Source organism: Bos indicus, chromosome 25, assembly GCF_029378745.1.
Source record: "Bos indicus isolate NIAB-ARS_2022 breed Sahiwal x Tharparkar chromosome 25, NIAB-ARS_B.indTharparkar_mat_pri_1.0, whole genome shotgun sequence".
Classification (NCBI taxonomy): domain Eukaryota; kingdom Metazoa; phylum Chordata; class Mammalia; order Artiodactyla; family Bovidae; genus Bos; species Bos indicus.
In genome coordinates, this window is record NC_091784.1 from 3285166 (window position 1) to 3298340 (window position 13175).

At 46.7% G+C, this 13175-nt stretch overlaps 1 protein-coding gene across 5 annotated transcripts; it reads left to right on the forward strand.

Annotated features, from left to right (window-relative positions):
• The first annotated feature begins 564 nt into the window (after nucleotides 1-564).
• On the forward strand, nucleotides 565-13089 carry LOC109578070 (testisin-like). Of its 5 annotated transcripts, XM_070779495.1 has the most exons (8): nucleotides 565-1225; nucleotides 1326-1355; nucleotides 1442-1468; nucleotides 1682-1847; nucleotides 2520-2540; nucleotides 2646-2803; nucleotides 12289-12443; nucleotides 12702-13089. In XM_070779495.1, the coding sequence occupies exons 1-8, from the start codon at nucleotides 1159-1161 to the stop codon at nucleotides 12945-12947; spliced, it is 870 nt and encodes a 289-aa protein (XP_070635596.1). In that variant the 5' UTR covers nucleotides 565-1158; the 3' UTR covers nucleotides 12948-13089. The 5 variants fall into 5 exon arrangements, with proteins under 5 accessions (XP_070635596.1, XP_070635595.1, XP_070635598.1 ...); XM_070779494.1 differs by having other exon boundaries at nucleotides 2520-2803; XM_070779497.1 differs by lacking the exon at nucleotides 2520-2540.
• The last annotated feature ends 86 nt before the right edge of the window (nucleotides 13090-13175 follow it).

Below are 13175 nucleotides of genomic sequence, written 5' to 3' on the forward strand. Positions count from 1 at the left end.
AACAAAGACCACAGAGGGGACCTTCTTAGGGGAAACCCTACCCCTTGTTGCACACAGTGTGCCCCTGAGCCCACCAGCCAGGGCCCACGCCCACTGCCCCTTCTGCAGCGTGTGAAGTCCAGGAGGGGTGCTGACAGCCCAGCTTCAACCTCTAGAGAAGCTTCCACGCTCCCCAAGCATCAGGCATGTCCCCCGTGTCTCCCCAATGCGCCCTGAGGTCAAGAACACCCTGCTCTGCCTGCTCCGGCCCCCAGCGGCTTCTTCCCTTAGAGTCACCACCTGGGCCCTGCTGAGGGTGCCAGGACCCAGTATCCCTGAGGGTGCCCACCTCCTTGGGATATTCCTGCAAGTCCAGACTCCAGACTGCCTCCCCTGCCTGGTGGGACCCGCCGCCCGCCCCCAGAAGCCAATTCCTGGGGACTCATCACTTGGTGCACATGGAGGGGCACTAAGCAGGCACGGGTTCCTCCCAGGTTCCTGTCTGTAGCGTCACAGGGACACAGGAATAAATAACCAGAGATGTTTCCCTCTTCCCTTTTTTTTTTTTTTTGGTGCCATTTCCTTCCCGGCAGGACCCAGGTAAGAACGTTTGTAAAAGGCAATTTCAACTTGAAAATCACCCAGAGGAGGGTGACAAAAAGGGCTGGAACTTGCCACTAGGGGGCAGCTTGGGCCACACGCAGGGACCAGCCCGAGGCCCGCAGAGGGAAGGACGAGACCCAAGACCACCAGTCCCCCAGGAGAGGCTAGTGAGGGGTCTTCTCCTCCCGGCTCAGCCCAACAGTGCCCGGCCCCAATCGGTACTCAGTGAGGACTTGGGACTGTGCTTTCATGAGAGTCCTGACGGTGGGCCAGGTCCTTGGTCCTTTCTAGAGGAAGGAGCGGCTAGCCCCCAGCGTGGCGGACTAGAGAGGGGTCGGCTGCTCGCACCGGTTCCCGGGCCATAGCAAGGTACGTCGTTGGGGACCAGTCCCAGTAACAAGCTCAAAGCCGGGCACTGTGACGTCCCAGGTACCCAAACAAACCTTGGACCAGCGAGGTCGTCGGCCCGGCTGGGGCACCCAGGGTTCCCGCGGCTCCCTCTCCCCCGGGGGGCGCTCAGTGGGGCCCTGGAGCGGGCGGGAGCGGAGAGGGCGCCGGGCGGCCGGGGGCGAGGCCATGCGCCCGCAGGGGGCGGCGCTGCTGCTGGCGCAGCTGTTGGTGCGGATCGAAATCGCCGAGCAGGGTGAGCTCGGGCGGCGAGGGCTGCGGGCGCGAACCGGGGTGAGGGGGGCGGCTGGGGCGCGAGGAGGCAGTGGGGAACTCACCTCGTCTCCTGCCCGCAGCCCTTCGGGACAAGGACCTGCTGCTTCCAGGTAAGGCGTGCGGGAGGCGCTTCCCCGCGGAGGGCTCGTGGGCCCGAGCGCGAAGGGCGCCTCAGCTTTCCCTCTCCCCGCTCCAGGTCTTCAGAACTCGTCGATGCTCGCATGTAACTGATGGGCCCCGGGGGGCCGGGGGCGGGTAGGATGGGGCGGGCGCCCGCGGGCCACGTGGGGCGGGTCCCCAGCGTTCGACGCTTCCTGAGTGTCACGACCCCAGGACGCGCGGTTCCCCGGGAGCCCCTTCCCTTCCCAGTGGGTGAGGGTGGGCAGGATGAGCCTGCCTCCCGCAGCTCAGCCTAGTGTCCGCCTGTCCATCCCAGGGCCTTGTGGCATCCAGGGCATCCAGGTGCGCGTGGTGGGTGGAAATGAGGCCAAGCTTGGGCGCTGGCCGTGGCAGGGCAGCCTGCGTTGGAATAAAGTCCACAGCTGCGGAGCGAGCCTGCTCAACCGCCGCTGGGCGCTCTCGGCCGCGCACTGCTTTGAAAAGTGAGTCTGGGGGCAGGGGGCCCGCTGACCCCGCGTCCCGAGTCTGTGCCAGGACGCGCGCCCATGTGCTACGTGGCCGCGGCCCTCGAGTGCTCCTGAGCCCCAGGCTGGGCTGCAGCCCGTTCCACACCGGCACGAGGCCCCCAGGGCGCTCCCTGAGGAAACCCTATGAGGTTTTTTCCGGAACATTTGTGTGTTTTGTTCTCTTTCTTGCTTCGTTTGTCCCCACATGGCACCTCCAGCCTCCACCTTCCTCACCCCACCTCCCAGCGGAGGTGTGCCCCCAGGGGAGGAATGAGCTGAGGTAAGTGCTGGACAGGAGCCCGGCTGGTGGGGTCAGTGGTTCCCGAAGCTGTGTGGAGCCCAGCCTGTGTGACCCCCGTGAACCTGCTGGTCCCCTTAAGAGGAGGGCCCTGGAGGCGACAGGGGGTTGAGTGACTGGCCAGGTGAGCTGGCAGGGGAGGCACCCTCCTGTCCCACGTCCCCAGGTGTGGGACTTTGTTTGGGGCTCAGGGCTCTCCCCGTTTCTACTCTGGCCTCTTTGTGGAAGGAGGACCTGTGTCCGGGATGAGCCGGGCAGTGGCCCTGCGGTCTCAGGGAGCGGCCCCAGGCGTGCTGGGGTGGCCCACCCTCCCTCTGAAGACCCCTGAGGGCTTTCTACTCCCTTGCCAGGAACAGTTACCCCTCCGAATGGTCAGTCCAGTTTGGGGAACTATCTGCCACACCATCCATTTGGAGCCTGCGGGCCTTCCTGCGTCGATATGGAGTCCAGGATATTATCACATTCTCCCAATTCAGGAAGAATTTTCAGCATGACATCGCCCTGGTGAAGCTCTCCTCCCCGGTTACCTTCAATAAGCACGTCCAGCCTGTCTGTGTCACGTCCTCCTCCTTGGAGTTCAAGAACCGGAATGACTGCTGGGTGACTGGCTGGGGGAACATCGGCGAGAGACAGAGTGAGGCTGGGGACAGACGGGCGGGGGAGGGGAGCACTGTCCACCAGGCCCTGTGCCGGCCCGCACAGCAGCTGCAGGGGCCCCGCCTCGGTCTGTGCCCACACTGCCCTCTCTGTGCCCCCTCAGCAGTCGGCCTTCACCCCCTCCCCGCCCCCACCACGGATCAGCGCTTTCTGCACCCACACTCAGCTCCCCCTCCCTTCCGGAGGCTTCGAGCCTGGAGCCAGGGACCAAGGCCCACCTGCCCAGACCTGCAGCCCCAGACTGCAGGGGTGCGCGAGGTTTTGGGGTGCACTTATCAGAAAAGCACCGGGCTTTTTTTTTTTTTTTGGAGATACAGTTCATAAAGCATAAAAATCATCCTTTTAAACTGTACAATTCAGGGACTTCCCTGGTGGTGGTGGTTAAGACTCTGCCCTTCCACCGCAGGGGGGCATGGGTTCAATCCCTGGCTGGGGAACTGAAATCCCACATACTATGTGATATGACAAAAAAAAAAAAAGGCATAAAATTCAGAGTGGTTTTTTTTTTTTGGATACTCAGAATGGTGCAGGTACCACCACTATCTAATTATGGAACATTTTCATCATCTCAAAATGAAATCCCAGACTTATTAGCCATTACTCCTTATTCGTCGTTGTCCTTGGCCATAGTCCCTGGCAACCACTAATCTGCTTTCTGTCTTTATGGATTTACCTACTCTGGTCACTTCATATGAACACGATCTACAACATATGGTCTTTGGTGCCTAGCTTCTCTCACTCAGCATAACATTTTCAATGTTCACTTTTGTTTTGGCATGTCAGTACTTCACTCCTTCTTTCTGAGCTATTTCTCATATTAACCATTTTTAAATATATAATTTGAGACTTCCCTGGTGGTCCCGGGGTTAAGATTTCGCCTTGCAATGCAGGGGGTGTGGGTTCCATCCCTGGTCAGGGGACTAACATCCCACATGTTGTTCAGTTCCTAAGTCGAGTCCGACTTTGTGACCCCCACAGACTGCAGCATGCAGGATCCCACGTGCCTTGCGGCCAAAAAAAAACAAAACATAAAACAGAAGTGATGTTGTAACAAATTCAATAAAGATTTTTTAAATGGTCCACATCAAAAATAAAGTCTATAATTCAATGGCATTTCAAACATGCACAGTGCATAACCGTTGACTATCAAGTTCAAAAACATTTTCATCAAGCCCAAAGGAAATCCCATAACCATTAAGTAATCACTCCCCATTACAGCCCTCCGTCCAGCCCTTAGCAACCACTACCAGCTTTTTGCCTCTATGGATTTATGTGTTCTGGGTGTTTCAAGTAAATAGAATCATCCACTATGTCACCTTTCATGTTTGACTTCCTTCACTTAGTATAAAGTTTTCAAGATTCATCCATGTTATAGTATATATCAAAACTTCATTCTTTTTTTTACAGGGAATAATATTCCATTGTATGGATGGACCACAATTTGTTTATTCATTCATTCACTGATGACTGTGTCATTCAATCTTTTGGGTATTTGTGTCAATAGTGAAGTGAAGTCACTCAGTCGTGTCCCACTCTTAGCGACCCCATGGACTGCAGCCTACCAGGCTCCTCCATCCATAGGATTTTCCAGGCAAGAGTACTGGAGTGGGTTGCCATTGCCTTCTCCGTCAATATTGTGTCAATATTAGTATACAAATTTGTGCTTGAATACCTCTTTTTGGTTATTTTGTGAATGCATTTAGCAGTGCAATCCTGGATCACATGATAATTCTATTTTAACTTCTTGAGGAGCTGACAGTGTTCCATAGCAGCTGCTCCATTTTATAGTCCCATCAACAATGAGGGTTATAATTTCTTTCCATTCTCCTCCACACTTATTATTTTACAGGTTGCTGTTGTTTGCGGGGAGGGCATCCTAGTGCATGTGAAGTGGTGTCTCACTGTGCTTTTGATTTGTGTTTCTCTAATGACCAGTGATGTTGAGCATCTTTTCATGTGCTAGTTGGCCATTTGTATATCTTCCTTGGAGTAGTGCCTATTTAAGTACATTACCTTGGTGTGTTTTTTTTGGGGGGGGCACACTACATGACTTGTGGGATCTTAGGGATTGAACCTGGATCCTCAACAGTGAAAGCATGGAGTTGTAACCACTGGACCACCAGGGAATTCTCAATTCATTAAAAAATATATATTTAATTTATTTATTTTTGGCTGATCCTGGTCTTAGTTACTGCACAAGGGATCATCGATCTTCGTTGCAGCATGAGGGATTTTTTTTTTTTTAGTTGCTGCATGTGGGAGCTAGTTCTCTGAAAAGGGATAGAGCCTGGGCCTCCTGCATTGGGAGCAGGGAGTCTTAGCCACTGGATCACCAGGGAAGACCCCCAACCCATTTTTAAATTGAGTTGCCTTTGCAGTTGAGTTGTAATAGTTCCTTATATATTCTGGATACTAGACTCTTTTTAGAGATGTGATCTGCAAATATTTGTTCCTATTTTGTGGGTTTCTTTTTTTTATTTTTTCCCCTTTTTTTCTTTTTCTTTTTTTTTTTTTTAATGTTCCTGGGTCTCACTCCATAGATTTAATTGGTCTGGGATGTGGCATGGACACTGGGGTATTTTAAAGCTTCCCAGGTAATTATAATATGTAGCTAGGGGTGAGACCAGCTGGCTTGGTGGGATTCATGATGAGCAGAGGGCCAAGTGATGCCAGGAAGGAGGGTTACGATAATCTCCAGGAAACGGATAAAGAGCTAAAGATTTGAAAGTTGAAATGAAGACCTGGCCCAAGTTCTGTCGAACAGGTAGGCTTTAGTGTCTGAAAGTTGTGTTTTGAATCCTCTTACATAACTCTTCAAATTCCTCGAAATAGGGATCATAACCTCCTTCCTCCCAGGTTTCTCCACATTGTCAGTCCCTGGTGTTGATGCGGAAATAGCACTTCAGATGCAGGGCTGAGCCAAGACTCACGGACCACATCTCTTTTCACTTTCATGATAGTGTCTATTTTTTAAAATATATTTAATTATTTAGTTTTGGCTGCCCTGGGTCTTTGTTGCTGCTCATGGGCTTTCTTTCGTTGCAGTGTGCAGGCTTCTCATTGCAGAGGCTTCTCTTACTGTGGAGCATGGGTTCCACGGCATGCAGCTTCAGTAGTTTTGTGGCATGTGACCTCAGTAATTGCAGCTCACAGGCTCAGTAGACGTGGCATGTGGGATCTTCGAGGACCAGGGATTGAACTTGTGTCCCCTGCATTGGCAGGTGGATTCTTAACCACTGAACCACCAGGGAAGTTCATGATAGTGTCTGCTGATGCACAACATTTTTAATTTTGATGAAGTTCAGGTTGCTTTTTTCTTTTGCTGCTTTAACTTTTGATGTCATGTCTAAGAAATCATTTTCAAGTTCAAGGTCATGAAAGTGTACTCTCATGTTTTCTTGAAGAGTTTTAAGTTTGGTTATAGTGCAAGGAGATCCAACCAGTCCATTCTGAAGGAGATCAGCCCTGGAATTTCTTTGGAAGGAATGATGCTAAAGCTGAAACTCCAGTACTTTGGCCACCTCATGCGAAGAGTTGACTCATTGGAAAAGACTCTGATGCTGGGAGGGATTGGGTGCAAGAGGAGAAGGGGACAACAGAGAATGAGATGGCTGGATGGCATCACTGATTCGATGGACATGAGTCTCAGTGAACTCCAGGAGTTGGTGATGGACAGGGAGGCCTGGCATGCTGCGATTCATGGGGTCTCGAAGAGTCAGACATGACTGACCGACTGATCTGATCTGATCTGATAATGTTAGCTGTTATATTGATATGTATGTCTTTGATTCATTTTGAGTTGATCTTTGTTTATAGTGTGAGATAAGGGGTCTGGCTTCATTTTTTGCATTTGGATATCTAGTTGTCTCAGCACCATTTGGTGAAGAGACTGTTCTCTACTCTACTGAATTGTCTTGGCACCCTTGCCAAAAATCAGTTGGCCAAAGAAGAAAGGGTTTGGTTTTTTTTCTACACTCAAAATTATATTCCATTGGTCTGTGTTTCTATCTGTTTGTCAGCACCCCATTGTTTGATGCCTGTACCTTCCAATTATATTTTGAAATTGAAAAGTGTGTGTTCTCCAACTTGTACTTTTTCAAATATTGGTTTGTTATTTGAGTTCAAAACATCTCTTGATATTTTACATAAATTTTAAAATCAACTTGTCAATTTCCACTCAAAAGACCTTTGGAGTTTGGATAGAGGTTGCATTGAATCTGTAAATTGCTTTAGGAGAGTATTGTCATTGAAATAATATTAAGTCTCCAGTCCATTCACATGAGATATACTTCCATTTATTTAAATCTTCTTTAATATCTTTCAGCAATCTTGTGTAGATCTTTCATCTCCTCAATTAAATCTATTTCTAACTATTTTATTCTTATTGATGTTATTATATAAATAAATTTTGTTTTCTGATATTGTTTTGTAATTGTTCATTGGCAGTGTATAGAAATATAATTGATTTTTATGTCGATTTCAGATCTGCAGATTTGCCAAGTTTATTAATTCTAGTCCTTTCTTGTGTATTCTTTATGATTTTCTGTATATAAGATCATGTCATCTGTGAATAAAGAGTTTCACTTCTTCCTTTCCAACTTGAATATGTTCTTATTTCTTTTTCTTGCCTAATTTCTCTGACTAGAACTTCCAATAAAATGTTAAGTGGAAGTGGCAAAAAAAAAACTGGCATCCTTGTCTTAGGGAGAAAGCTTTCAGTCTTTCACAATTCTGTATATTAGCTGTGGATGCTTCACATATGATCATTATCAGGCTAAGAAAGTTCTCTCTATGCTTAGTTTATTGATTGTCTTTATAATGAAAGAGTGTTGGATTTTCCTGCATCAATCAGGATAACCATGTGGGTTTTTTCCTTTGTTCTATTACTATAGTATGCAGTGTATTGATTGATTTTTATATATTGGACACCCCCCCCCCCCGCCTTGCACTCTTCAGATAAATCTCACTTGGTCATGGTGTTAGAATTCCTTTAATATGAAAGACAGGGAAGCCTGGCGTGCTGTGGTCCAGGGGGTTGCAAAAGTTGGACATGACTGAGCAACCAAACAACAGCATGCCACTGGACTCAGTTTGCTAGTCTTTTGTTGAGGATTGTTGCATATATGTTGATCTGTAGTTTCTTTTGTGAGATAGCTTATCTGGGCTTTGTTGTCACAGAATGAGTTAGGAAGTGTTGTTTAAAAAGGTTTGATGTTAATTTCTTTCTATATTTTTAAAAAAATATTTATTTACTTGCTTGGCTCGTGCGGTCTTAGTTGCAGCATGTGGGATCTTAGTTCGAACCCTCATCCTTTGCATTACAAGGCAGATTCTTAATCACTGGACCACCTGGGAAAAGCCCTCCTCCTGTGTTTGACAGATGTCACCATTTAAGTCATCTGGCCCAGGACTTTTCCTCATTGGGAGATTTCTGACTACTGACTAAATCTCTTGACCTAGATTTTCTATTTCTTCTTGAATTTGTTTTGGTATTTTGTGTGTTTCTAGGCATTTGCTCATCTTCGAGGTTATCTAATTTGTTGGCATACAATTGTTCATAGTACTCACTTACAGTCCTTAAATTTTCTTTAAGGTCAGTGATAGTGTCCCCACTTTCATTGTCAGTTTTGTTGATCTTTCAAAGAACCTGTGCTCCACTCAATATGTCAGCAAATTTGGAAAACTCAGCAGTGGCCACAGGACTGGAAAAGGTCAGTTTTCATCCCAATCCCAAAGAAAGGTAATGCCAAAGAATGCTCAAATTACCGCACAATTGCATTCATCTCACACGCTAGTAAAGTAATGCTCAAAATTCTCCAAGCCAGACTTCCGCAATATGTGAATTGTGAACTTCCTGATGTTCAAGCTGGTTTTAGAAAAAGCAGAGGAACCAGAGACCAAATTGCCAACATCCGCTGGATCATGGAAAAAGCAAGAGAGTTCCAGAAAAACATCTATTTCTGCTTTATTGACTATGCCAAAGGCTTTGACTGTGTGGATCACAATAAACTATGGAAAATTCTGAAAGAGATGGAAATACCAGACCACCTGACCTGCCTCTTGAGAAACCTGTATACAGGTTAGGAAGCAACAGTTAGAACTGGACATAGAACAAGAGACTGGTTCCAAATAGGAATAGGAGTACGTCAAGGCTGTATATTGTCACCCTGCTTATTTAACTTATATGCAGAGTACATCATGAGAAACGCTGGACTGGAGGAAGCACAAGCTGGAATCAAGATTGCCGGGAGAAATATCAATAACCTCAGATATGCAGATGACACCACCCTTATGGCAGAAAGTGAAGAACTAAAGAGCCTCTTGATAAAAGTGAAAGAAGAGAGTGAAAAAGTTGGCTTAAAGCTCAACATTCAGAAAACTAAGATCATGGCATCCAGTCCCATCACTTCATGACAAATAGATGGGGAAACAGTGGAAACAGTGGCTGACTTTATTTTTCTGGGCTCCAAAATCTCTGCGGATGGTGATTGCAGCCATGAAATTAAAAGACACTTGCTCCTTAGAAGGAAAGTTATGACCAACCTAGACAGCATTTTAAAAAGCAGAGACATTACTTTGTCAACAAAGGTCCATCTAGTCAAGGCTATGGTTTTTCCAGTAGTCATGTATGGATATGAGAGTTGGATTATAAAGAAAGCTGAGTGCAGAAGAATTGATGCTTTTGAACTGTGGTGTTGGAGAAGACTCTTGAGACTCCCATGGACTGCAAGGAGATCCAGCCAGCCCATCGTAAAGGAGATCAGTCCTGGGTGTTCATTGGAGGGACTGATGTTGAAGCTGAAACTCCAATACTTTGGCCACCTGATGCACAGAGCTGACTCATTTGAAAAGACCCTGATGCTGGGACAGATTGAGGGCAGGAGGAGACGGGGATGACAGAGGATGAGATGGCTGGATGGCATCACCGACTCAATAGACATGAGTTTGAGTGAACTCCGGGAGTTGGTGATGAACAGGGAGGCCTGGCGTGCTGAGGTTCATGGGGTTGCAAAGAATCAGACACGACTGAGCGACTGAACTGAACTAAATGAGTTTTTGATGTGTTGTGTTTTTATTTCCATTAATCTCACAGTGCTTTCTAATTTTCCTCATGATTTCTTCTTTGGTTAGGAGTATGTTGTTGAATTTCCATATGGTGAATTTTTCAGTTTTCCTTCTGATTCTGAAGGAACAGAATTCTAGCCTCAATCAGCTGTTTTCTATGCGGTCAGTCTTTTCTACTTTATTCTAACTCATTTTGTGGTCTGACATCTATCTTGGAGAATGTTTTGTATCCACTTAAAAAGAATGTGTGTTCTGCTCTTCTTTGGGGGGATTGTTCTGGTCTACTGACTATTCAAGACCTCTTTTTTCTTAGTGGTCTTCTCTTTGATTGTTCTTTCCATTAATAAAAGTGGGGCATTGAAGTCTCTGCTGTTATTCTAGAACTGTCTGTTTCTCCCAGCAGTTACATCAATTTTGTATCATGTAGTTTGGGGCTGGTATTAGATATGTAGATATTTATAATTATTTTATCTTGAAGACTTGACACATTTATCAATAGTTAATGTCCTTCTTTGACTCTTATGACATGTTTTGACTTAAAATCTATTTTGTCTAATATTAGTACAGCAACCTCAGCTCTTTTTGGTTACTATTTGCATGGAATCTCTTTTTCCAACCTTTCACCTTCAACCTATATTTGCATTTGGATCTAAAATTATTATCTTGTAGACAGGATATGGCATCCCACTCCAGTATTCTTGCCTGGAAAATCCCATGGACAGAGAAGCCCAGCAGCCTACAGTCCACAGGGTCACAAAGAGTCAGACACGACGGAATAATTTCTCACCTCAGAGACAGGATATAGTTGGATCCTTGTTTTTAATCCATTCTGGCAATCTCTGCCTTTTAATTGGTGTTTAATCCACTTACATTAAAGTTAATTTGATAGGAAGAATTTACTGTGTCCTTTATTCTGTTGGTTTTCTATATTTTGTCAGATGTAGAAGATATAGATATTTTGTATCTATATCTTATATCATCCCTATGCCTTATATCTTATTTCTTCTTTTCTTGTTTAATTGATTTTTATTAGTATACTGTATTGATTTTCTTCTCATTTCCTGCTCTGTGTATTTTTTATTTTCTCAGCAGTTGCTCTGGAGATAAGTTAATAACTTAAACTTATAACAGTCTATTTTGAATTAATATCAACTTAGGTTCAATAGCATACAAAAATTCTGTTCCTATACAATGCTATTCTCCTTTAAGTTGTTATTGTCACAGTTCCATCTTTATATATTGTGTAGTCATTAACAGGTTTATAATTATTCTTATGCATTTGTTTTTTAAATTGTATAGGAAAAAAGTTATGAACCAAAATTATAATAATACTGGCTTTTATATTTACTTGTGTAGTTACCTTCACCATTGTTCTCTATTTCTTCCTATGGGTTTAAGTTTCTGTCTACTGTCCTTTCATTTCAGCCTGAAAGGGTCCCTTTTCCATTTCTTGAAGGGCAGGCCTACTATGATGAACAGTCTCAGCATTTGTTTATCTGGGAATGTCTTAATCTCGCCTTCATATTTTTGAAAGGTAGTTTTGCCTGATGTTGAATGCTTGGTTGACTGTTTTCTTCTCTTAGCACTTTACATATGTCGTCTCACTGCCTCTTGGGCTCCAGGGTGTCTGGAAGGAATTTAGCTGTCAGTCTTGCCAAAGATCCCTTGTACTTGATGTGTGTCTTCTCTCTCAACGTTTTTTTAAATAAGATTCTCCCTTTGCCTTTTGATATTTTGATGAAAACGTATCTCGATGTGGATCTCCTTGTGTTTATCCTACTTGGAGTTTGTTGGTCTTCTTGAATGTATAGATTCATGTGTGTGTGCGCGTTCATTCATGTCTGACTCTTTGCGAGTCCATGGACTGTAGCCCACCAGGCTCCTTTGTCCGTGGGATTTTCCAGGCTAGAGTACTGGAGTGGGTTGCCATTTCCTACTCCAAGGGATCGTCCCAGCCCAAGGATTGAACCCACATCTCTTACACTGGCAGACGGATTCTTTATCACTGAGTCACATCTTTCATCAAATTTGGGAACTCTTCAGCCTGAATCATGCAGCTGTAGTATACTGATTACAAACAAGCTCAGCAGCATCAGCCCCTCCCCACTGCGTAGCTTCAGCCAAGATCTCTCCCCACTGGTCCAGGCAGGGCCTGTTATCTGCATGCCACGGAGAGGGAAACTGAGTCTGGGGGAGGAGCTGTAACAGCCCCCCCATCCATTGGGTCCTTCTGTGGTCCACCAAGTGCTGGGTGCTGGGCTGGAGCAGAGGAGCCATGTGCCGGGGACTGTGGGTGTCCCGGGAAGTCCACTTCCCTGCTTCTTACCCCATTTCCCCAGATGGCAGAGGAGAGGCTAAGGTTGTTTCTTTCTCTCTCCTGCCCTCAACCCCTGGCAGAGCTGCTGCCTCCCTACAATCTCCGGGAAGTGCAGGTCTCCATCATAAACAAATCCAGGTGTTCCTACCTGTTCCAGCAGCCTTTATACCGCAGAAACATCAATCATGGCATGATTTGTGCTGGCTCTGAAGATGGCGACGCTGACAGCTGCAAAGTGAGTACCCCTGCCCCACTCCTCCAAATTTTGGTTCTGAGGGCAACCCTCTTGACTCCCTACCAATCCATCCTCAGAATGTATTCATCAGATCACTGTAGACCTCATTATCCAGCCTGTAAAACAAGCTTCCTGTCTCACATTCATTGTACCTCCTTGGATCCTTATGTGAAATCCAGAGGACAGACTCTGCTCTCAGTCTCTCCTGGGGCCCCTCCTGCCCCGCCCTTGGCCTTGCTCACCCACACTGCTTTCCAGGGTGACTCAGGTGGACCCTTGGTCTGCGAAAAGAATGGGCGGTGGATTCAGATTGGAATCGTGAGCTGGGGAGTGGGCTGTGGTAGGCGCAACCGGCCTGGTGTCTACACCAATGTCAGTCATTACTTCAGCTGGATCCAGTTGCTGACGGCCCGCAGCACACCCAGGCCAGACCCCTCTTGGTTGCTGCTCCCCCTCGCTCTGCTCTGGACTCTCTTACTCCTGCAGATGGCCTGTGCACACTAGAGTCCATGAGGATGCTGTAGTTACCGCAGCTCTGGGCACACTCACCAAGGGCTGGGGGCACCCTGGTGGCAGGGTGGCCTGCTGGATCAGGCCTCGTCCCCTTCTGTCCCCTTTGCTAATAAAGTGTGTATATTCAAGTTGACACCCTGCAGCACATTCTGTGGCTCCAGATGGCTTCCTGGACACCCTCATGGTCACCCGCGTCCTGTCCACCCCAAGACCACTCCT

What these genes read in the sequence shown, in the direction of transcription:
- LOC109578070 (XM_070779494.1), top strand. Translation starts at nt 1,159, where the DNA reads ATGCGCCCGCAGGGGGCGGCGCTGCTGCTGGCGCAGCTGTTGGTGCGG. An exon ending in GATCGAAATCGCCGAGCAGG is followed by an intron (nt 1,226 to 1,325) that starts GTGAGCTCGGGC and finishes TCCTGCCCGCAG; the next exon opens with CCCTTCGGGACAAGGACCTG. An exon ending in CAAGGACCTGCTGCTTCCAG is followed by an intron (nt 1,356 to 1,441) that starts GTAAGGCGTGCG and finishes TCCCCGCTCCAG; the next exon opens with GTCTTCAGAACTCGTCGATG.